The following is a 26,329-nucleotide window of genomic DNA, read 5'->3' as shown; positions in this document are numbered from 1 at the left end:
ATTTTTGCTCGTAGAACGTCTGAAGGTACTACATCAATGTTGGTGCTCTGTATGTGGCCAGGCTGCGTAAAAGTCTCACACGTAGTATCGCCATACTCGGGAAGAGTAGCATAATGTATTTTGGGGTGTAATTTGTTGTATGCATATGCTGAGTGTGAGAAATAACCTGATGACAATTTTGTGAAAAAAAATAAAAATAAAAAAATAAATCTTCATTTTGCAAAGAATTGTGGGAAAATTCTTAAAAACTCACCATGCTACTTAATACATTGGAATGTCCACTTTCTAAAAAGGGGTCATTTGGGGGGAGGGGGGGGTATTTGTACTTTCCTGACTTGTTAGTATCTCAAGAAATTATACACCGATGTACTGAAGGCCTGATCAATTTTCAGTGATTGGCACCATAGTTTGTAGACTCTACAACTTTCACAAAGACCAAATAATATACACTAATGTGGGTTATTTTTACCAAAGATAGGTAGCAGTATAAATTTTGGCCAAAATTTATGAAGAAATATTACTAATTAGCAAAAATGACAGAAACAAAAATAAAAAAAAATGGAATTTTTCCCACAAAATTTACGTTTTATTTATAGCACAAAAATAAAAAAACCACTAGTGATTAAATCCCACTAAAAGAAAGCTCTATTTGTATGGAAAAAAGGACGCAAGTTTCATATGGGTACAGTGTTGAATGACTGAGTAATTGTCATTCAAACAGAGCGCTGAAAGCTAAAAATTGGTCTGGTCAGGAAGGGGGTGTAAGTGCACTGTATTGAGGTGGTTAAATGTGCACCTCATTTTTCATTGACTACAAATGAAGTCTTCTTACTGCATTGCCAGACACATACCTTAACAAGACCGGATGATTGTCTGTCTTAGACAAACCCCCTGGGCTATAGGGAGCTGCTATGCAGCCAATTTCATCTGGATTGGAAAGGGTTACTTGCAGAGCCCACTGCATATCTATGCGCAGTAAACAGGACTCCAGAATTACCATGCATTAAGTATGTAGATCGCTTAGTGTCTGTAGTGTGATCCAGACTATAGACAGGTAGCATTATCTTCTTATATCTGAATAAGAAAGGATTTTCTGCAAAGAAATTTCTCTGTACTCCCTTGTTCACATTGAATCTGGGGATTTAATAGCTCCTCTGCAAACTGTATACTTTAAGTCATTGTGTTACTCTGCATGGAAGCATGGTATCACAATGAGTACTGCCACCTTAATACGTGTTTTTTTTTTATTTTTTTATGCTCCTGTATCCAATTCACTGCGAAGTATAGGTAGCTTTGGTTACCGTAACCAAAGCTTCAGCAACATAAGCAGGCAACCAACATTCACAAAAAAGAGGTGGTAAGCAGTGGCAGCCTAAATTAAAGCTTTCATGATATCTTCTCAGTACAGGTTTCTGTAAACCTATGTAGGCGGTCACTGTTCTCCTAATCCAATGGCTTCAATGCTTCTCAAATCAGTGACCCAGAACAAGCAAGTGACCCCCCCGCCCCCCCCGCACTGCATACTATTCTTAAAATTTCCTGTGACTAGTTTTTTTGGACCAAAGTGGTCCAAAACTATTTTGCTTGCTGAACTGGCTAAGCTTTAGCAACATACAGTACACGATTCCAGCGCTGTATGTACTGCATGTAGCTTTAGCTCCATACAGTACACAGTCCTGGGTTATGGCTTTGAGACAGACTTTCCATCTCACACCGGGACCAAAGAATCAGTCTGAGCGGCACTCAGCCACTCATAGGCAGCCTTGTATTCTGTGATTGAATACAAAGCCAACTCAGTTTAGCAGAAGCAGGCTCCAACTCAGTCAAGCAGATGCTTTGTATTTACAGAATACAAAGCTTACAATGAATGGCTGAGCACAGCTATACACACACACACAGCTCATCTCGGAAAGCGAGCCCGCACATCTGCTTCCATAGCAAGCAGCTTGATATTGGAGCAGACACAGAAGAGAAGAAACCAAAATCGCTGGGTGAGGTTGTGTGATGCCAGTCCTCAAAAGGTGCCCCGACAGTAGAGGTCGACCGATATGGGTTTTTCTCTGGCCGATGCCGATATTTAGAAATCATGGCGGCCGATAGCCGATATATGATGCCGATTTTTTTGGGCCGATATGTTAGGCCGATTTTATTTTATTTATTTTTTTCCTTTTTTTTATTTTTTTTAATTTTTTTTTAATCCCCCTTGATCTAACACACCTTTCCCACTGGGGTGTTTTTCAGGCGCTTTTGGGCTAAAAATAGCGCCTGTAAAGTGCCTGCAAAATGGCTCCCCTGCAGTCTGTGTGAAAGACAGAGTGCTTTCACACTGAGGCGATGCAAGCAGCACGTTTGGAGTGGTGTATACCGCTCCTCCACCACTCCTGCCCATTGATATGAATGGGCACCACTGCCGAAGCGCATGCAATGCGATTTGGCAGCAGTGCTTCATGGGCGCATTTAACCTCTTCCTTGGCCGCTAGCTGGGTTAGATGTGCCCCACTAGCAGCCAAATAGCACCGCTAAAAAGATGGTAAAGAGCCGCTAAAACTTGCGTTTTACCATCAACGCCTGCCCGCTCCAGTGTGAAAGCAGTCTTCATAAGTGATACAGAAAATTTCTTACATTTAAACATTTATTAAACAAAACAAACCTCCAATCAGTTTACTTGTATGTATGATTTAGTTAAAAAAAAAAAAAAACTATATATTAAAGTGGAGGTCCACCCTAAAATGGACCTTCCGCTCATCGGAATCCTCCCCCCCTCCGGCGCCACAATTGGCACCTTTCAGGGGGGAGGGGGGTGCAGTTACCTGGATAATCCAGGTAACTGCACCCACTTCGGGGATAGCTCTCTGCGGAAAGGGGCGTAGATTACGCCCCTTTCCGCAAGTGCCCGCCCCCTTCCGCAAGTGCCCCGCTGCCTGCTGGGAAACACACAGATCCCAGAGGCAGCGGGGACCGTCCTTATTGCGCAGCGCTACTCACGCATACGCAGTAGGGAACCGGGAAATGAAGCCGAACGGCTCCATTTCCTGATTCCCATACCCAAGATGGCGGCGGCAGCACCCGAGTACCGATCTAGAGATCGGCTTCAGGTGCCGACATCGCGGGCGCGCTGGACAGGTAAGTGTCACTATTTTAAAAGTCAGCTGCTGCAGTATTTGTAGCTGCTGGCTTTAAAAAAAAAAAAAAAAAAAAAAAAAACGCGGAGTCCCGGCGGACTCCCGCTTTAAATAAAAACAGATAGTCAAAACTTTTGGACGAAAATAAAAATAAAATGGGCTAACTTTACTGTTTTTATTTTTTAAATAGTGTATTTTTTTCCCCAAAAAATGCATTTGAAAAGACCTCTGTGCAAATGCCGTGTGACATAAAATATTGCAACAACCGCTATTTTATTCCCTAGGGTCTCTGCTCAAAAATATATATAATTTTTGGGGGGGTCTAAGTGATTTTCTGGCAGAAAATACAGGATTTTTACTTGTAAGCAACAAGTGTCAGAAAAGATTTAGTCTTTAAATGATTAAACTGAGAACTTCTACACACTGAGATGACTTCATTCATTCAAGTGTAAACATTGTATCATTTTGTTCTTTTCTTGGCAGCCTGCCCAGAGAGGAGGAAGACGTTTCTATGGCAACTTACACTGACTTCTATTAGAGAAGTCATTTATATTGGCTTTTTACCAGCACAATCGGCCGATGCCGATTAAAAAACGGCAAATATCGGCCGATATATCGGTCGACCTCTACCCGACAGGTCATGTTTTCAGGCTTTCCCCTTCATTTTGCATAAGTGGTTTGATCAGTTTCACGGCCTTAGTAATTACCACAGCTGTTTTATTTGAAGGAAATTCTGAAAACGTGACCTGTTGGGACGCCTTTTGATAAACACCGCTATAACACATAGCCCTACCCTAGCTTGCCCTAAAGCTAAAATTAAGCCCTGCGGCAACAAATTTACTTTATCCAGAGCCTAAAGCTTCTGCGCCTAAAGCAGGTTTTTGGAACCTATAGATATGCACGGAAACTGCATTTTTTTTTCTTGCAAAACAGTGCTATTCCCAGTTGATCTTTAGTGGACATACAATATTAGTGTGAGCCTAAAGCCAAAACTGACAGCTCCACCATTTCGGGAGGCACCATATGAGGTATTCAAAATCCTAACAGAAATGTGCAGCTACCTTCAAGCAGCACAGCTAACATAACAAACATGGACATTCACTATCCAAGGAACAGTAAGAGAATGCTGTCCACACCAGCATATCTGCCCTGTGGGGCAGGGACCAGGAGTGTTGAATTATGGCAGCAGTAAAGAGTTTCCACTGTCAGCACTTTATATAGGATAAAGAGGTGCCTGCTTCCAAAACAGCTGGATGAAGGGTCAGGTAAAATAGGACTAAAGGGAAACTGTAGATTAGCAAAACATTTATGAACCACTTTGGTGAGCAAGGAGAAATTGGACAGTGACAGCATGTGATAATAATCTATGGACTTTAGAGCTACTTAGCCAGCTACTGCTGCTATCCAGAGTAAAGTATCAGGTGTCTTGGGGGGGGGGGGGGGGTGAGCATACATTTCTAATCACATTCCAGTAAACGATTGTACATTACCTCCAAATATTTGATAACAGATGGGTTGTAGTCTATAGTCTTACGATTCACAGCCTTTCGCATACGTTTGCCATCAAATGTAAGCTGCTGCATAGCCTGCTGTTGTGCATAATCAGGACGTTTATAGAAAAGCTGACGGGGAGCCTGGTGTTGGAAGCGTGGCATATGGAAGAAACGCGGGGGAGAACCAATCTCAGTTGCCATTGTGATGTTTATTTGGGGGGTGGGAGAACCTTAAACACAAACAAATAAGAAACAGTATTAAAAAGATACATTAATATGAATAGAGACTATTTGAAATAAAAGGGTCAATCAAGATAATTGTTTTTAAAATGTGCTTAAAGTATACATAAACCTTTACAGTGTAAGACAACCCATGCAGTTTAAAATGAAAGGCAAAATGTGCGACTCACACTAGCCTCCCCCTTCCCACCCAACCCCCCCCCCCCCCCCCCCCCCAAGTGATAACTCCCTCTGTTCAAGTGCATAAGCTGGATTGCTTTGCAGATGCTACAGCGCTAAAAATAAATGCCAGCTGCGGTCTCTCCAGTGTGAAAGCCGAGGGTTTTCACACTGGAGCGGTGCGTTTGCAGGACAGTCAAAAAAAGTCCTGCGAGCCACATCTTTGGAGCGATGTATTTACCAATCCTAAAGCGCCCTACCAACATAACGGTGCAGCGCTGTTTTAACCCTTTTAGGCCACTAGCAGGGGTTAAAACTGCCCTAATGGCCAAATAGCGCAGATAAGACGGTCAAGTGCCTCTAAATATAGTGCAGCTTTACCGCCAGCACCTGCAACGCCCTAGTGTGAAAGTAGCCTTACAAGTTCTAAATTTAGAAGTGTTGTGCAACTCTTTAACCCCACACCCCCAATATATTTTTAGCTACAGGACAACGACGCCTATTGACTTAATTTTGGGTCCTCAGCAGTGACCCAAGTTGGTCACATTTCATGCATTTTTCATTCTACAAAAAACCTTAACGTGATTGTAAAGGCTTGTTTTAAAAAAAAAAAAATAATTTTTTGTTTGGGGGCTCCATGTAATTTTCTAGCAAAAAAATTACATGTAGGAGAGAAATGTCAGAATTGGGCTGGATGGGAAGTGGTTAAGGCAGGGGTGCCCAACCTTTTGAAGAGTAAGGGCCACTTAAGCGACTTGGTAACCAGTCGCAGGCCACAATGAGCTGAGTGTGCAGACAACAGGTCCGTGTACACAACTCGTATGCAGAGCAGACACAAACACAGCCCACTCTACTCTATGTGCCCTCTGATCTGCCCAGATGGAAGGAGACAGATCACCCTTCTGTTTTTTTTTTCTTTTAGCAGATCGGATTGAAGGTATGCAGGTGTAAACAGACACAAGTCTGTTTACATTTGCCGCTCCTTAGGGGGTGAATAGAAGGTCTGATTGGGTTGGATCGATCATGTGAAAGGGGCCCAAGGCTGCTTTCACACTGATGTGCTGTGGTCTACCCAGAGCAGTGCACCTCTGGCTTTCCTGTGGGTAAGCTGCACTTTGCCATAGAATTCTATTACATCCTGCAGGTGTTGTGCACTTTTTGAAAGCGCGCCAAACCCGTAATACGAGAGGTTTATGGCTCAGTGCAGTTTGAAAGCAGCCCCTTAACCACTGCAGAACAGATATGCCCATATATACACACTGCGATTATAGAATTAAACATAACTTTAATAAACAGTCTTCAATTTGTTGCTGTTCCAGGTAGAGTGCATTTGGTATCAGCCTGGCTGTGACAGGGGGTGGCGCTATACAAGAAGCATCGTCTTATGTGGCTCTGCTATGCAACCACTGGCTTCCTCTACAATTGGCTTCATTCACAACACTGCTGCTCTGGGATGCCAGGTCGGGAACCCACGATCTGGGTTTGCCAACCAGCCATACCAGAGCAGGAGGTCACGGGCCACTGATTGGGAAACCCTGGGTTAAGGGCTCAGGAGGTCTCACCTCTAGCAAAAAAATAAAATAAAACACACACCATATGAATATTTATGAAGCTGACAGTTACTCATCAACACAATATGTAAACATGTTTGTGCAGCCTAAAAGTAAAAAAGTTGTCTTAGGACCTCATTCATGTGCAGTTTTCGTATGGAAAGAGATTGTAAAAAAGGCAGAAAAAAGGAAAGAGGAAAAAAAAATGAAATAAAATAAGTCAGCAGCTACAATTACTGTAGCTGCTGACTTTTAATATATGGACATTTACCTGTCCAGGGAGCCCACGATGCCGTCACCCCAGCCGATCTTCAGATTGGCTGTTGCAGCCATCTCCACTAAGAGAAAGCAACAGCGAAGCCTTTCGGCTTTACAGACGGGTCCCTACTATGTGATGTGCAAAGCAAGCTGCACTTTCTAATAGGCCCTGCAGCAAAAAATAAATTAAAAAGGGGGGGGGGGGGGGAACAACGACAATGTAACCTCGACCAAAGATGAACTTCAGTCTGCAAATTAAGTCAGTTTAACCACTTAAAGGCCAGGCTTTTTTCTGACACAAGAAAAAAAATCTGTATTTTTTTTCTATAAAATTACATATTATAACATTATATCATTTTTTTTTTGGCAGAGACCCTAGAGCATAAAATGGCAGTCACTGCAATATATTATGTTGTCAACTATTTTGATAATTGATTAGTTGGCCTGCATACAGAATGCATCATTTGTATACATGCAAGTACATGAGAACTTAATGTGTGAGGAGCAATGCCTCCTGGGGCATGTAGTCCTGGGCAGCAAGTGAGTGGTTCTAAGAGAAGAAGTTTTTTTACCTCGCTATAGGGGCACGCTATACGAGCACTCTGAAAGCAGGAGGAGCCAGAAGCGTCGGTGGGGGACCCTAGAAAAGGGGAATCAGGGCTGCTCTGTGCAAAATCATTGCACAGAGCAGGCAAGCATAAACAGGATTTTTTTTTTTCTTTATAGTCCAAAAATGAAGCGACAAAAAAAATAAAGGAGAGAATACATACATACATACATACATACATACATACATACATACATACATATACACACACACGATAGATTTATGAATTTCCTTTTTGTTTAATAGCAATGGCGGTAATCAGATTTTTAGTGGGACTGCGACATTGCGGCAGATAGATCGGACACTTTTTGGGACCATTGACATTCATACAGCAATCAATCAGTGCTTAAAAATAAAAAATATGAACCAATTACTGTGTAAATGTCACTGGCAGGGAAGGAGTTAAACGTGTTCCCTGGGAGGGGGTGGACTGACTGGAGGAGAGAGATCACTGTTCCTAATGACTAGGAACAGACAGACAATCGATCTCTCCTCCCCTGTCAGAACCGGGGATCTGCATCCATGCAGCGGGCACGTGTCTGCTATGCCTTTTAAAAAAGCAAACATACACCCCTACAGCAATCTGCGGGAACAATCCAACCTGCCACAGTATAATGATGGTGACTCGTCAGCAAGTGGTTACAAGTGGTTAAAATGAAAGATTTTAAATCTCCCAATTAAAGATCCCCACATATCCTACTTCTGGGTGAAAATTAAAAGTTACAAATATATATTATACACACACACACGTTTTACAGTATAAATGAACCCTTTAAAGTAAGTAATTGTCTGCATTGTAGCATGTATAAAACACTGCTGCATTTGTAGCTTAACCTCCCTGGCGGTAATCCCGAGTCTGGCTCGGGTTGGGATTTTACTAGCCAGACTCGGGATCGCATCGCTGGATGCAGGGAGGACACAGGGAGAGTTACTCACCTTGTCCCCTGGATCCAGCGATGTCCTCCGCGCTGTGTGATCGAGCTGTCCTCCGCTCGATTCACAGTGCCGAATGCCGCCGAGCTCCGTTCCCTGCGACGTTACGGCGCGCGGGAGCGGAGAACGGTGCCAAATTCAAAAAAGTAAAAAAAGACACAAAATACACACAGCACTGTAATCTTACAGATTGCAGTACTCTATTAAAAAAATTACACACACCCTTTGTCCCTAGTGGTCTGTGCATGCACTTTATTATAAATACTGTTTTTTTCTGCCTGAAATTTGGAGATTGTCCATAGCAACCAGAAAGTGTCCCTTTTTCAGTGTTTCAGGATTTGATTACATTATTGAATAATCTTTATTATATTATAAACCTTTATCATACCCGGGATGTCTGCTAGACTCTGGTTTAAACAGATTTAAGAGTGTTATTCCTAGTGTTTAACTAATGCTTTTTTTTTTTTTTTTTTTAATGGATCAGCACGCAGCAGTAAACTATGCCATGGGCCCAAGCACACAATGTTCAAAGTCCTGCAAATAAGATATAATTCACTTGTGCAATTGTCATTCAAAGCTGAAAATTGGACTGGGCAGGAAGGAGGTGAAAATGCTTGGTATTGAAGCGGTTAAATACTACTCTCTCGTACAATGCTAGTGCTAAACAAACAGAACTGGAGGCAGCCAACAGCTCAAGAGACCTTACGCATGAAGTCAGCATTAGATGAGACCTGAACAACCACATGGTAAAATATGGGGAATGTGTAAACAGAAGACGACCAGATGACACCCCTCCAAAAATGGCAAATAGAAGCCCAATGCAGAAAGGCCCAAGAGTCTTCCAGATATAGTAGAGCAGGGGTTGACAAATTGGCTTGGAATCTAGGAGCCAGCTAAAAAAGTTAGGAGCCAGGTCCTTGACAGTGATTTGGACCTGTCCCTGGCCTGACATGGAGACGAGTGAGGGGAAGATAGCCCCCAGCCCCCACCTGTCTCCAAGTCATTGCCCATAGCGCTTAGGAGGGAAATTTGATTTATTTTATTCAAATGAAATTTTTTTTTTTAAATTGCATTTTGGTGTAAATATGAGATGTCAGGTCTCTCTGACCCCAGATCTCATATATAAGAGGACCTGTCATGCTTTGTTCTATTACAAGGGATTTTTACATTCCTTGTAATAGGAATAAAAGTGACACTTTTTTTTTTTTTTTTTAAAGAACAGTGAAATAAAAATAAGTTAAAATTAAAAAAAAAAAAAATTTTCTTTAAAATGCGCCCTGTCCCACCAAGCTTGCGTGCAGAAGCGAACACATATAAAAGCAGTTTTCAAACCAACACGTGAGGTATTGCTGCGATCGGAAGAGTGAGAGCAATAATTCTAGCCCCAGACCTCCTCTAACTTAAAACTTTCAACCTGTAGAATTTTTTAAACGTCGCCTATGGAGATTTTAAAGGGTAAAAGTTTGTCGCCATTCCATGAGCGGGCGCAATTTTGAAGCATGACATGTTGGGTATCAATTTACTCGGCGTAACATTATCTTTCACAATATAAAAAAAAAATTGGGCTAAGTTTACTGTTGTCTTATTTTTTTTAATAAATTATTTTTCCCCAAAAAAGTGCGCTTGTAAGTCTGCTGTGCAAATACGGTGTGACAGACAGTATTGCAACGACCACCATTTTATTCTCTAGGGTGTAAGAATAAAAAATATATATCATGTTTAGGCGTTCTAAGTAAAGGGAAAAAGATAGGCTGGCATGCAGGGGAAGCTCCATTAGCATTGCTGGTTGTCATTCCAACGGCCACCACAAGAGGGCGCCAGATTCCAGAAGGAACCATAGGATCGCAGAAGGCCTCAAAGCCGGGGGCTCAATTACCGGCCGCGCGGCCCGACGCGATCACGCCAGGGGGGGTCCACGGCCCCAGGTCGCTAAATCTAGTCGCAAATGCGACCTGGGCCCGGGTTTTGTCGAGCCCTGTAGTAGAGAAGGGGCGTCAAACTCCAATTTAATTGCAGGCACACCAGTATGGTTGCCCTCAAAGGGCTGTTTGTATCTGGAGTGCGCTGAGTGCAGAGTTTAGGTGTGCTCTACGTGCAGGGCTCGGGCCCAACCCCCAAAGCTTCCTCACATCTCTCTCCTACCTTGTCCGTCACTAGTAGTTCCCAGGGTAGGCTGCATGGCCCGCCTTGCAGGGAGATCATTCTCTCCCCCAGATTCTGGAGATCTGCTCCCACCATGAGTGCATGCAGGGATCTGTATGTTTCAGAAGCCAAAGCTGTCCTTTGTAACATAGGTTTCTGTGTTTACAAGTGAAAGGCAGGAGCAAAGGGTGAGAGCAGGAGGTGGCAGAATAGAGTCCTGCCACGTTCTGGCTGCAGAACTAGGTGCAAGGACGTGGCAGAATAGAGTCCTGCCACGTTCTGGCTGCAGAACTAGGTGCAAGGACAACCTGACAGGCCCTAGGCAAGCCAGATTTGACCTGTAGACCTTGTGTTTGATGTGTGTAGGGTGACTTGACAGAAGGGGCAGAACTTTTTCTTTAGGAAAAAGTTCTAAAAGAAACACCACTAAATTCAGTGTTTGATGAAAGAATAAGCTGAAATGTAAACCAACTAAGCACATATGTGCAGTAAACGGAAGTTTCCCCTTTAGTATACTGTCGCTGGACAGGAGACTGGAAATATAGAAGAAGTGTACTGGGATAAGTGGTTAGAACGTCCACCCTGGAGCCCCTGGCTTATATCCCAGTCATAATCCTATCTGCATGGAGTTTCCTGTGACTTCTTCAGAGTATTCTGGTTCTCTCCCAAACAAGCTGGCAGGTTAATTAGCTAATGTCAAAACTGGCCCCTTGCGTGTACTTTTGATTGTGAGATAGGGACCTTAAGAGTGCAAGCTCCTTGAGGGCATAATGATATCAATGTACAAAAATTGTTGGCGACCCATAAATAGCTGTAATAAATGAATGTGCCGTTTGAGGAAAAGGGCTAAATAACCTTAGGAAGGAAGGAGGCCTCAAAACCACTTTATTATGGTATAAGACCACATAGTAAACCTTATAGAACAAGGATACCAGCTCAGAGACACCTCGCAGAGGTGATGGCAAGAGGGAAAGCAATCTTGTAGGTGAGAGCAGGAGTACCCCTAATGGGTTCAAAAGGCCATCTTTGAAGAGCCATATTCAAACCTCAAAAAGTCACAGGTGACTGCACCGGAGGAGACCCCTTGCAAAAGGTCTCAATAGGAGGCTAGTAGTCTTTGGGATTATATCTCAAGAGCAGAGATTTTCCCATTGATGGAACTTTTATGCATAAAGTAGAGCTGCACGATTCTGGCCAAAATGAGAATCAAGATTTTTTTTTGCTTAGAATACAAAGATCACAAAGCTTACGATTCCCAAAGTGTGAAATCTTTCACATTATACAAATAAAAAAAATATTGGGATAACTTTACTGGTTAGTGTTTTTATTTTTAATTCATTAAAGTGCAATTGTTTCCCCCAAAAAAAAATTGCATTTGAACAACTGCTGCGCAAATAAAGTGTGACAAAGAATTGCAACAACCACCATTTTATTCTCTAGGCTCTCTATTAAAAAAAAAAAAAACTAAATTTCTAGCAAAAAAAAAAAAAAAATATATATATATATATATATATATATATATATATATATATATATATATATATATGATTTTAACTTGAAACCAAATGTCAAAAGAAGGTTTAGTGTTTAAAGTGGTGTTGCCACCAAAAAATAAAAAGTTGCTTAAAATTAGTTAAAAATAAATAATAAAAATTGGAAAAAAAAATAATTTGTTTTACTCACCTCTAAATACCTGTTGCTAGGGGGTCCCTCGTAGTCTGCCTTCTTTCTTGCCCAGGCTGGTGACATCACTTCCCCTCATGCCGCACATTCACCTGGGACCCATCACGTGTCCCAGGTGACTGTGCGGCGTATCACGGCGCCCTGCGCCGCTCGCGCAGTGGGCGCCCGGCTGTGAAGCCACAGCCGGGTGTCCACAGTGCGCATGACGCCATGAGCACAGCAGGGAACGAGGGGGGGGGGGGCTTTGTTCCCCCGCATCGCTGGACCCTGGGACAGTTAAGTGTCCGATTATTAAAAGTCAGCAGCTGCAGTATTTGTAGCTGCTGACTTTTTTTTGGGGGGGGGGTACCCCACTAAGTTTCCCTCATTTTCACACCAAGTGTATTCATTTGATCTAAAGGACAGCTTGTTACAATGTTTATACAGTTTCATTGCTAAAGAATGTTGCGATTCTTGGCAGACTGCATGTTTTTGTACAAGGGTCTCAGCTGCCTGGGACTCTGAGATATCAGCCAATTTGGCCTTTGGCTCCTGCCAAAGTCAGTGAGCCAATGAGGGAGGACGGGCAGAGCCAAACCACAGCTCCGTGTCTGAATGGACACATGGAGGAGCTGCTCGGCTGCCCCCATAGAAAGCTGCTAGCAGTGCCATCCATTAACGACTAGCCATCCAGAAAATTGACTCCCGTTCATGACCAGGCCCTTTTTTGCTTTCTGGCACTGCGTTATTTTAACTGACAATTGAGCGGTCATGCAACACTGTAACCAAATAAAATTTATAGCATTCATTTAACACAAAAAAAGCTTTTTGGTGGTATTTTTTGCACTATTAAAAAAATAAAAATAAAAACCCACCACACATGAAAAAAGACTGATATTTGTTATATAGACTTTCTGCTATAAAAAGCATATCCAATAAAAAAAAAATAGAATAAAAAAACATTTCTTCATAAGTTTAGGCTGTAAAGTGAATTTTTAAGTTCTGTATACAACTGTATTCTATTTTGTATGTATTGCACACTGCCCTCACTGTGCACACGGTACCAATAATGTTTTCAGTACGTTTGCATTCTTTCGATTCCTGATCATTATTATTCTGCCTATGCTACACCCCTTATTACCATAGAAGTACAATTGTCATATTAATGTGATACCTACGTAATCACTTAGGTATAAAAACCATCAAATGCGTCATAAAGCAGAACAGTTATTTGGAAATATGCGAAGTGTATCTTTAGTGTCTGTTCCCTACTGCAGTAGTTAATTTAGAACCAATCAATATGAGGGTAGGAGTTGCCCATCTATAAAATTCCATGTCAAGATCAATATGTATTCCACTACATATTTTTGGTAAAAAAAAAAAAATAATCCCAATACATACACAGTTACAGTTAGTAAGGCTGAATAAAGACACCAACCCATCCAGCCCCAATTGTCCCTATCCCTGTACATTGCACACTCACATCCGTCCCTACCCTCAAGGAGCCCACAATGCAAAGTCCCCATTCATATACTAGGGCCAATTTACCTATCTGCATGTCTTTGGAGCATGGGAGGAAACCGGAGTACCCGGAGGAAACCCAAGCAGGCAGAGGGAGAACATGCAAACTCTAGGCAGGTAGTGACGTGGTTGGGATTCAAACCAGCGACCCTTCTTACTGCTTGGCGAGAGTGCTACCCACTACACCACTGTGCCGCCCCCAGATTGATTTGTTTGCACAAAAGTTATGGCATCTACCAACTACGGTATATACATACACACACGTAAAATTTGTATTTATTTTTATACTAGTAATGGCTGTGATCAGCGACTTACAGCAGAACTGCAATAGTATGGGTCGGCAATCTGACAATTTTCACTTTGCAAGAACCAGTGATACAAATACAATGATCAGTGTTAAAAATACACCGTCACTGTACTAGTTATGTAGCAGGAGGCTGTATATTCTGCAATATTTACATTTTTGGGTAAACTCATTCAATGAAAGCCAAGATAGCATGCACCGCATTGATGAATTTACACAATTTCACACTAAACAGGAGATAAAAAAAAAAAAAAAGTCCAGGAAGATTCTTTTATCCCATTGTTTTGCAAATCTATGTACACTACAAAATGTATGCTTGAATCAGATCTGATATCACTGTTTTACTAACCTGACAGCTTATTCTAAATAGGAAACCTTCATTTTTTTTGCAATTATTAAAGAAACTACCAGCAAGAATAAGTCCTTACATTTAAACGGCACCTGTTATTGGGCATCCACTCACCTGCTGCCGCTGTGTTCCTCACCTTGTTGTGTTACTGCCACATCACCTGCTGTCCCATTAGTGAATGAGACCATCGGTGAGTTAACAGCGGGTCAGAGGAGCCACTGCAGGACAGAGATGACAATTGCTCTTTAAAAATGAAGATTTAAAATCGAGTCGATTGAAATCAAACCATTTTACTTGTGATTTAAATCAAATCCACCCCGCTTTCAATTATAGTGTAAATTTGGCCCATGAAATCCAGCATAGATGTAGAGAGCTCTTGCCTGGGTACAGTAAAGGAAGGGCCCATGCCCAACAGAGCTAGGGTTGAGTCCATTAAAAGGGCATTTTTCAGGGCAGTGATAGTTTGACAATTATTTAATATTTGGTGGTAGTGCAACACTACCCAATACACTTTTGCATAATTTGTAAAAAACATACAGAGCTCCCTTTTGGTGGCATGTAATCCCTTACTTTGTTTTCTAAAACATATCAAAATAACACTGGGATAGCATGTAGTAGGGGTGCAACGGATCGTCACCGATCCATGATCCAAACAGGTCACCCTGTTTGGATCGGCACGCGCCACAATCCGCGGAGCGCTCCGCGGTCTCGGCCTAGTTCCGAAGCGGCAGCCATCTTGGTGCACCCGTCGGCGTTTACAGTGTGATCGCTCCGTCAAATGACGGACTGATCACTTGTAAACAAACCGGCGTCCTGATGATCAGTACAGTGGAGAGGGAAGAGATGGGATGGCAGCAGCGCTGTGGGCTTGATCTGTAGAGCCCACAGCGCTGCTCTGAGACAAGGGCAGCCATAGCTATTCCTCCATACCCAGCCACACCTGGCCATACCCAGCCTATATTACAGTGGGGGAGATGTATATTACAGTGGGGACTATATGGTGGTGGAATTTTCACAGTTTTTTGCAAATTCATTATTTGTTGATCCGAAAAATGATCCGATCCGTGAGTTTTTTGATCCGTTGCACCCCTAGCATCGCTGCCACCACAGCCTGTGGCACACAGCAGATTGATACAAAAAAAAAAAAAAAAAAAAAAAACACACCCTAACACAGAGGTTGCACTATGGAATTTGTTTTGTTTTTCTTTGCTGGATAACATGCATCACGGAGGCAAAGTGTTTGTACTAGATCTTTGCCAATATGCCCTGTGGTTCCTGAACACCCATGAATCTTACAGCGGAGATCCTTGCCGATGTTCCTCATGGTTTAAAAGCCTTGGAGAGATCATAGATGATCTTGATATACAGCACTTGTAGCTTGGGAGCTAGCCAAATGGTAAGAGGCTGCATATGATTTGGTGGTGGTGGGGGGTCACTAAACTCATGATCACAGGATGACGCCATATACATGCACAACTTTTGCACTTGTATGGCGTCATCGCGCAATCATCTCTGCATCTAAGGATCACGTGATTGCACATGACAGACACGCGATTCATGGTTAACGCTGCCTATAGTGCCATTTTTTGAAAGCGCAATACTTTACCTTTTTCTAAATAAATGTGAAGTTTTAAAACGGAGAGTAGTAAATCTGTGTGCTTTTTCTTACTGCATGTATGCTGTGGGGATTATAAATTATTAATCCATCAGGGTAAGCGGCAGTTTGTCTTCAACCTACTGGTAATTCAGGGGTCACAGCAGTGAGGTAAGAAGCTAATCTACAGGGGTGGAGAAATCACACTTTGCATTAAATGTTTGCAGGATCGAACACCAATGTAGTGAAAATGATCACAATATTGCTTCAGCAGTCTCTTGTTAGGGGGGGGGGGGGGGGGGAATAAAAAAAAAACCTCCCTCTTCTAATTAGGGATGTGGCAGTGTTCAGAATAATCACAATCACATTAAGGCTCGGTTCACACAGGGGTGACTTGTCCAGGCGACTTCGCCGCCTGACAAGTCGCGCCCCGTTCTGTACTACGGAACCGTTCTAATAGGAGCGACTCAAGTCGCTCCGACTTAGAAAAAATCCCACTTAACACACTGTACAAAACCACTCAATTTCCTCTTTTGACCTTGCTACTTCCGAAGAGGCCGCTAAAGTTCTCAGAAGTCCACCTCCCCTCTGGATCCTGTTCCCTCCCAACTACAGTCACCCTTCTTCTATCCTATGGTCACACACACACACACACACACACAATCTTCAAACCTCTCCCTCTCTGGCACCTTCCCCCTCCCCTCTAAAAGATGCCCTGATCACCCCCATACTTAAAAAGCCCTCAACGGACCCCACCAGCCTGAAAAACTTAAGACCCATCGCCTTTGCTCCTGTTTCCATCAAAACTGTTAGAACGCTTAGTTTACAACTGTCTGAGCTGCTACCTCACCAACTACAACCACAATCACAACCTTATTAACCCCTTAAAGTCTAGCTTTCGCTTACTCAACTCCACACTCCTACTCGTAGACCTCTCTGCGGTCAACGATACGGTTGACCATCCCCTCTTCAAAAAACTCCACTCTTGGCCTTTAAGACTCTGGTCTTTGTTCTGCTCCTATCCATCACAGCACTCCTTTAGTGTTACCTATAACGGTTTCCTCATCTCCCTACTTCTGTAGAGGTACCTCAAGGTTCTGGTCTTGGACCCCTCCTCTCCATTTGCACCTCCTCCCTCAGAACTTGATAAACTCCCATGGCTTCCAGTAACATCTCTATGCTGATGACACACAAATGTATTGCTTTACTCCTCACCTCACTCCTTCAGTATCCTCTCCCATTACTAACTTATTAACCAATATATCAGCATGGATGTCAGCCCACTTCCTCAAACTTTCAAAAACTGAGCTCATGATGTTTCCTCCTGCCCCCGACTTCTCCATCAAAATATCAATACAACCATCAATCCCTCCACTCATGCCAGGGTCCTAGGTGTAATCCTGGACTCGGACCTCTCCTTTCAGCCACAAAGCCAATCGCTGCCCAAATCTTACAGACGTCAACTCCGTAACATTAACCAAAAATATGCATTTTTAACCATTGAAACCACAACGCAACTTATTCACTCCCTTGTCATCTCGCCATGACTATTTTAACTCCCTCCCTGCAAGCTAGAATACCCTACCCCAAATCTATCTATTTTTAGGTGATCCCTGAAAACGTTCAGAGAAGCCTACCCTGCCTCCATCTAACAACTGTTCTTTTATCTTCATCAGCTCATGCCCCACAGTGAGAGAGATCGATCGAGATTTTATTTAGGCAAAAATAAATTGAATACTTGAAAATTTGCAGCTACAGGCATCATTCAGATTTTTTTCCAAGCGGGAGATTCCATGCATGATAAGAAAGAATGGGCTGGCGCCGGATGACGATGATAATTTCCGGTGATTACCAGTCATCTCTATGACCGTCGGAGGCTCCCGGAAGTAAACGGCCACGATCGCGGCTGTCAGCATGAGATCCGAATTTTTTCTCTATCCCATGCTTTCCAGCCTGGAGGAGAGATGTGGGGTCTTATTGACCCCACATCTCTCCATAAAGAGGACCTGTCACACACCATTCCGATTACAAGGGATGTTTACATTCCTTTAAATAGGCATAAAAGTGATATATATATATATATATATATATATATACATACACATACATACACACATACACATACATACACACACACACTTTAACCAATGACAGGTCCTCTTAAATATGAGATCTGGGGTCAAAGTCCTCAGATCTCATATTTGGGCTAAAATGCAAAAAAAAAAAAAAAATAAAGAAAATCTGACATTTAAAAAAATATATAATATATAATATATTATATATATATATATATATATATATATATATATATATATATATATATATATATATATATATATATATATATATATATATATATATATATATATATACACACACACATATACACACACATATACACACATATACACACATATACACACATATACACACATATACACACATATACACACATATACACACATATACACACACACCTTTAAGAGGTATGGGTGGAAGTGACGTTTTGACGTCACTTCCGCCCTCCTATGGTATAGAAACGAGTGGGAGCCATCTTAGCCTCACTTGTCTCTATGCCCAGCAGATGAAAGGACCCGATCGCCTCCGCCGCTACCGACGGCTCTGGTAAGCGGCGGAAGGTGCGGGAGGGGGGTGGCACCTCTCCCGCTGCCGATAGCGGTGATCTGGCGGCGAATCCGCCAGAGACCACCGTTATCGTACAGCCGACCGCCGCCTGAAGAGATGGATCTCTCGGTTGTGGCAGCAGCTACCGAGATATCCCTCTTCAAAAATAGGACGTACATCGTCGTGCGGCGGTCGGCAAGTGGTTAAAGTACTGAAGTATGGCCCCATTCCATGAGTGGGCACAATTTTAAACCGAGACATGTTAGGTATCTATTTACTTGGCGTAACATCTTTCACATTATAAAAAATAAAAAAAATAAAAAAAGGGGGTTAACTTTACCGTTTTGTTATTTTTTAATTTATGAAAAGAAAAAAAAAAAAAAAAAAAAGCGTTTAAAAAAAGGGATTGCGCAAATACTGTGCAAGATAATAGGGTGTCTGATTAAAAACAAAAACAAACACATAATATGTTTGGGGGTTCCAAGTCATTTTCTAGCAAAAATAAATAATGATTTTGACATGTAGGAGAGAAGTGCCAGAATAGGCCCGGTATTGAAGTGGTTAAAGAGCATCTGTCATTTCAAATCCATCTTGGCAGTGCCTGTTAGCGGGCATCCACTCACCTGCTGCCACACGTCACTGACCTTGTGGTGTGTCACTGCTGCATCACTATCACATTAAAGTGAATGGGACTGTTGGTGAGTTAACAGCGGGTCAGAGGAGCCGCTGCGGGACAGATGACAGTTGCTTTTTAAAAATTATGATTTATATCAAATCCACTGTGGTTCCTGCCCCACAAATAAATTCTGAAACTTGACCAACCACTCTTTTAGCCGTTTCAAAAAAAATAAATAAATAAAAAAGCCTTAGAATGCAGATTTGATAACATTCATCACAGCCAGCACGCTGTGGCAAAGACGCTGCACGGTTTTCTGGAAAACCCATTGCAGGAATGTTTCCGGCAGTGGCAGTCAGCTATAAAGTACATTGCTTCACAAGGGGACTACGTTAAAGGTGACAATAGCCGCTAGTGTATAGGTAAGCAAGCGTGTTTATTTCTGCAGATTTTGTAAGTTTGCCCACTAAAAAAATAAAGGGTCTATAATTTTTATCAGGTGTATTTTTAAGGCCCCTTTCACACAGGCACTTTCGCTCTATATAAAAAAAAAAAAAGAGCTCCAAAAAAACTGCTTCCCATTAATATCAATGGATGTTTGCACACTGGGGAGGTGAAAAAAAGTCCTGCAAGTAGCATCTTTCGAGCATGTTTGGAGGACGCCGGATCCTCTTCTCGGGTCCCTCTTTGCTGCTCATGGCTCCTCCCTCCTATCAATGCCCCCTCAGTCAGCAGCGTCCTTTGGGGGCAACCAGAGTCATAGCTCTGTCCTTTCAGCCCACCCCCTCTCTCCCCCAGCTGTCAGTCAGCCAATGGTGCCACTGACTCCTTTAATGATAGACAGAATAAAAAAAATAAAAAAAAATAAAAAAAAAAAGCACACACAACACACACACACACCACATGATACAAAATGTTAAACATTGAGTTGAATTTCAGTAAACAAAGGTATTTTACCCCCAAGAAAAACATGACTTTGTACTTGGTGGAGAAACCTTTGTTGGCAAGCACAGAGGTAAGATGTTTCTTGTAATTGGTTACCAGGTTTGCACACATCTCAGGAGGGATTTTGGTCCACCCTTTACAGATCTTCTCTAAATCCTTAAAGAGAGATTCCACCAAAAAAAAAAAATATTAAAAGCCAGCAGCTATAAATACTACAGCTGCTGACTTTTAATAAATGGACACTCACCTGTCCCGGGTTCCAGCGATGCCGGCAGCCGAGGCCGATCGATAGCTCAGCCCTCGGCTGCTGCCACCACCATTCTAGGTGAGGGAATCAGGAAGTGAAGCGAATCGGCTTCACTTCCCGGTTCCCTACTGCGCATGCGCAAGTTGTGCCGCGCAATAGGAAATCTCTGCGCTGTCACTGGGACCCGTGTGTATCCCAGCAGACAGCGCGGCAGGGCAGGAAATGGCGTAGTCTTTGACAGGTATCTCCACCCCCCTCCCCCCTGAAAGGTGTCAATTGTGAGACCGGAGGGGGGGAGGGATCCGATCAGCGGAAGTTCCACTTTAGAGTGGAATCCCGCTTTAAGGTTTCTTGGTTGTTGCTTGACAGCTTGAAGTTTCAGCTCCCTCCATACATTTTCTATAGGATTAAAGTCTGGAGACACTGCACGGTTTAGGAGATATTTACCATATATGCTTGCGCTGACCACCTCGGTGCATGCGCACTGAAGAAACAGCCCAGTTGTGCAGTTTCTTCAGCAGCACCATGACCAGTGGCTCCCACACACATGCACGGGATTGACGTCAACACGACTCCAGCCAGCCAATCACAGCGCCGGAGCCCACAATCCCAGAAATAACTCTGGGAGACATGTCCCCGGTCACAGTGGTGTGCGGGGACACAGCAACAGCGTCGATCTAAGGCATTTCATAATGAGCTAGTATGCAATGCATACTAGCTCATTATGCCTTTGTGTTAAAGGATTTTTTATTTTGGGTTTACAACTACTTTAATGCACTGCTTCTTAACCACTCTGTTGCCTTGGCAGTATGTTTTAGGTCAGTGTCATGACGGATACATGGCTCCGTCCATAGGACCCTCAATGTGGCAAAATCAATCTGCATCTTTAGCAGAGAAACAGCTCCAAAGCATCTTTCCACCGCCGTGCTTGACTGTAGGGATGGTGTGCTTAGGGTCATAGTCAGCACTTCCTTCCTCCAAGGATGACAAGTTGAGTTAAAATGGTTGCAAAAACTCAGGGACAACTTTGCTGCTTACAACATCTCCTTAAACTATACGGTTTAGGAGATATTTGCAAAAAAAAAAAAAAAAAAAAAAAAAGACAGTACCGATGTCTAGGGCGCATGAGCACCATAGACAACAGCGCGTGCCGTTTCTGAGGGCAATCGTGCTGTCACTGACGGCTCCCGATATTTATACTAGCTCATTATGCCTTTGTCTTGCAGGGTATATTTTTTTTTCCCCAGAAGGTTTACTTTCTCTTTAATGCCAAAGAGCTAAAGTTTGGTCTCAACTAACCACAGTACTTTCTTCCATTCCTTCTCTGAACCATTTAGATGTTCATTGGCAGATTTCAGACAAGCCTGTACGTGTGCCTTCTTGAGGAGGGGGACCTTGCGGACACTGCAGGATCCGTATTGTACTACTAATGGTTTGTTTGGCGACTATGGTCCCAACTGCCTTGAGATCATTCATAAGCTCCTCCTGTGTAGTTCTAAGCTGATCGCTCACTTTTCTCATAATCATTACCCCACGAGACGAAATCTTGCATGGAGCTCCAGACCAAGAGATCGTTAGTTTGAGCGATTATTCAGAAAAGGAAGAAATGCAAACAGTTATCTCCTTCTCACCAAGATTTTTGCCGATGATCTTGTAGCTCGTGCCAGCCTTGTGCAGGTCTACAATCTTGTCCCTGATGTCCTGTGACAGCTCTTCGCAGTTGCCCATAATGATGGGTTTGAATGAAAGATTTCGTGTACAGGGTGATTAAATACACACACCCCCTTAGTCGTCATAAGGCGTACCTTCTTAAATGGACAGGACTAATCTGTGTACCACATGAGCACATACTGCAGCCCAGCTGTGGGAGCCAGAATTATTGTGGGCTTGAAGGGGGATCAAATACTTATTTCTACATTTTTTTATTTTTACTGCAAATAAATTTATAACATTTTCATCATGTTTTTTTTCTGGATTTTTGGTTGATATTCTGTCTCTATCCTTTAAAATAAACCCTTCATTTTTTGTAAGTGGGCAAACCTACAAAATTTGCAAGGGAACAAATAATTATTTTTCCCCGCAGAATCAAGCTAAACAGCATTAGCATTACTCTACTTATTACTGCAAATCTAAGCAAAAAAATTGCCCAACTGTCTAAATATAATGGGGAATTAAAAAAACTGGAAAAACCAAGGAGAAAAAAAACAAAAAATAAAAAAAAACACACCCTACTATAAACATCTGCAATGTACTGGATGTTTTTCGATAAAATAATTTGTACGGGACTAACAGGTGTTTGTACTGCAAGTGATTATTTGCATCTTCCTTTCGGTGGCTTCATAAAGCCCTCATACTTTTGGTTATGAAAATTGAATAAGAATAGGATCGCCAACCACAACTTAAAAAAAAATATATATTTTTTTTTTTTACATATGAAAAAAAACACAACATTTTTCCTAGAATATTACTTAGAATTAGAGCTGCACAGCTGTTAAGAATTGTTATCGTAATTTTTTTTCTTCCCCCTTGACAAAGTATTTCCCCAATTCTTTCTATGCAGAGAAATCTCTCTGATCTACTAAAGCAAACAGCCATCAAAAGGTAAAAAAAAATAAATAAAAAAAAAATAAAAACACACACCACGGGTAGTTTGCAAAGAATCACAACATTCTTTGTTTGGTTTCAAGTAAAAAAAAAAAAAAATGTTGCTAGAAAATAACTTAGAACCCTCAAACACTATATTATATATCTATATCTTACAACGGATCGTCACCCTGTTCGGATTGGCACGATCTGGAGAGCTCCGATGCCTCAGCATTAGGAAAGGCCGAAGCTTTGGCCTAGCTCTGGAGCGGCAGCCATCTTTGTACACCCGGCGGCCGTTTACAATGTGATTGCTCCGTCATTTGATGGAGCAATCACTTGTAAACAAACCGGGGTCATGTCATGACGCTGATACCTCTCTACCTTCTGTGTACTGATCTGTACAGTGGAGGGGAGAGATCGAATGGCAGCAATGTGGGCTGGATCTGTAGAGCCCACAGCGCTGCTCTGTGACAACTGCAGTCATAGCTATCCTTCCATACCCTGCCGATTTTCTGCCAATACCCTCGTCATATATTCGGCCAATAATACAGTGGGGGAGACTACATGGTGGAATTTTCACAGGTTTTTGCACATTCAATTATTATTTGCTGATCCGTAAAATGATCCAATCCATGAGTTTTTTGATCCGTTGCAACACACAAACATATTTAGAGACCCTATAAAACAAAATGGTGGTTGCAGCTAGAGCTGCCACGACGAGTCAACGTAGTCGATTCCGTTGACTACAAAAATACTTCGACATGCGGGCAGGGCATTAATGTGTCACAGTGCTCAGTATCTCCCGCTCTCCTCCGTGCTGCCGTCCCCCTCCGTGCAGCAGCTGCCCCCCTCTGTGTCGTGTCTCTCTCTCTCTCTCTCTGGAGAGCGGAGGTAGGAGCCGGTAAACCCGAGTCCTTCGTTTTCAGAATGGACATTCACATAACTGAAACATTGTAACCGCCTGTGATTACGATGTTTCAATTAATGAATGGAGAGAAGCCGCTGTCTTCTCTCCATTCATTATCAATGCAGCAGAGGAATCTCTGTCCCCTTTCCCCATCTCAAATGGGAGATTTCAGAGGTCTGTTAAGACCCCTGATCTCACCATAGCACCCCCCCCCCCCCCCCAACAGGGCTGATAAAAAAAATAATCATAAAAAAACAAAAAACACACTGACACTATCCTATAGATATATATACACACACACGTACATACTTTTATCTTAAATAAGTACATAAAAAAAAAAATACACACATCTATGTATGGGTGTATGTAGGTGTGTGCGCGCGTGTATGTAGGTGTGTGTGTGTATGTACGTATGTGTGTACTAGTTATATTCTTTTATCTTACTTTTTTTATCCACTTATTTTTTGTAAGGTTATCCAAAGGATTATTAGCCAATCAAAAAAAAAAAAAAAAAGTCAGGTGCAATTGCCATTTATATACACACGCATGACCTAAATACGTTTGCATTTGCTGTGTATACACAGGGGGTAAAGGGGTGCCTTTACTTTTTTTTTTTTTTTTTTTTTAAGATATTATATTTTTGGTTTTACAACTCCCCAATTTAACTTTAATGCCATCAAAGGGGCTAACAAGTCCCATATGCGATTGCTTTGGGCAGGTGTAAAGTTTTATTGGGTCTATTAAACCCTCAATCTTTCCTGACAATCAAGCACGACTACTTTCCTGGTTGTAGCAGCCAGGGAATGACAGCTCTGAAAGTAAAAAGTGATGAAATGATTGTCACTTATGGGTTCATTAGTCACAGGGGAGATCGGCGAATGGGTGTTCTTTTATTGTAGCACCTAAAAAAAAAAAAAAAAAAAATATTGCGTGCATCAGAAAGTATACCGTTGGTAGTAAATTACCACCACAAAAGGTAATTAATTGAAGTATACCCATCACAACAGAAATATGGGAGGCCCCTTAAGCAATTACAGTAGAGGGCAATGTATGCAACAATACAGCACAACACATGCCATACATTGCAGAACACACCATTTATAAAATATAAAAAGATAAAAAGCGTGGTCCAACTTTTCATCCGCTAAGGTTTTTTTAAAACTTCCATTTTTCATTTGAATAAGCCTAGAGCTTCATGTCAGGATGAGTTTACACAGCCGAATAGAGAGGCTCAAGGCTGGGGTGTGGTGCATCCCTGTTCACAGTTTCAGGTCCCATTTTTGGTCCACATTTTTGGCTAAATTCAGACCAGAAGACACACGATGCCTGTGCAATTCACGCAGGAGATGGGTAAACTGGCTCCATTGAGAGCCGTTCACAATCTCCTGACATGTGAACCGATGTGTGTTTTTCCGCATCCAATTCACAATAATGTCAACCCAGCCCTAAAGTGGACCATCACTCTTGGAGTTTTAAATAAAGAAAAAATACTTTTCTATGGCTCACTTTTGCCTTTTCTCACCTAGATTTGGAGTTTGCAGGCAACTCCAACAGCGCTGGGTGCACACATGTGGCTACACCAAAGCATGCACACCCAGCGTTACGTACCCAGTTTCATATTGTTTGCATGTTTCCATAGTAAAATAACAGAAATCCAGTTAAAAGCGATAAGTGCACATGCACACAATTCACAGATTCTATTTACATGTTGCCAACACTACAGCAACAGGAGAAGAATTATCCCCAGGTACAGTTCTGGGTGCACAGGCACTTAAAAGACAAGTGGACAGAAAACAAGATACCCTTTGCAAAGGACAGAAAAGGACAATGGCACCCACTGCCAAAGGGAAAGAGCAGAAGACAACCGCTGCTCTCGTGCACAGCGGTGAAACACTGGGCTCAAGGAGGATCCTGGATGTTTTTTCATCTTAATACAAAGGATGTACGATGATTAAAACAACCTTAATGTTTTAGAACCACTTTAAGTCTAGGTTTATACCTATGGGTTTTTAGTGCATTTTGTAGCTTGCAGAAATGCACTACAGTCCATTTAACATGGTTTCAGAGGGTACATGTTCACACCTATGTGAGTTTTTCAGCCAGTGCGTTTTTGCAACGGGTCAAGGAATTTTTCCTGCAGCAGATTGTGTTTTGCCTGCAATCAAGACCCACATCAAAACAGCATGTGTTGTGTTTACATTTTTTCTCCCCCTCAACACATTTACCTGGTTGTTAAAGCGGGGTTCCACCCTAAAGTGTAACTTCCGCTCAACTGAACCCTCCCCCACTCCGGTGTCACAATTGCCACCTTTCAGGGGGGAGGGGGGTGCAGATAACTGTCTAAGACCGGTATTTGCACCCACTTCAGGGCATAGACTCCCATGGGAGTCTATGCCTCTTCCTGTCCCTGCGCGCTGTCTGCCGGGACACACACGGGTCCCAGAGACAGCGCGGACAATTCCTATTGCG

General features: G+C 42.4%; 1 protein-coding gene across 2 annotated transcripts in view; it reads right to left on the bottom strand.

Annotated features, from left to right (window-relative positions):
- The window catches only part of WDR33 (WD repeat domain 33), a 195,731-nt gene that overhangs the window by 158,353 nt on the left and 11,049 nt on the right, over positions 1–26,329 (bottom strand). For both annotated transcript variants that reach the window (XM_077488410.1, XM_077488409.1), the window contains exon 2: positions 4,613–4,845. In XM_077488410.1, the coding sequence (XP_077344536.1) occupies positions 4,613–4,816 (204 nt within the window). In that variant the 5' untranslated portion in view covers positions 4,817–4,845. The remainder of the gene's footprint in view (positions 1–4,612; positions 4,846–26,329) is intronic.

The sequence above is a fragment of the Lithobates pipiens genome, unplaced genomic scaffold (assembly GCF_037356315.1).
Source record: "Lithobates pipiens isolate NorthernLeopardFrog02 unplaced genomic scaffold, aLitPip1_a1.2 Scaffold_18, whole genome shotgun sequence".
In the NCBI taxonomy this organism is placed as follows: Eukaryota; Metazoa; Chordata; class Amphibia; order Anura; family Ranidae; genus Lithobates; species Lithobates pipiens.
This window is presented reverse-complemented; position numbering and strand designations above follow the sequence as displayed.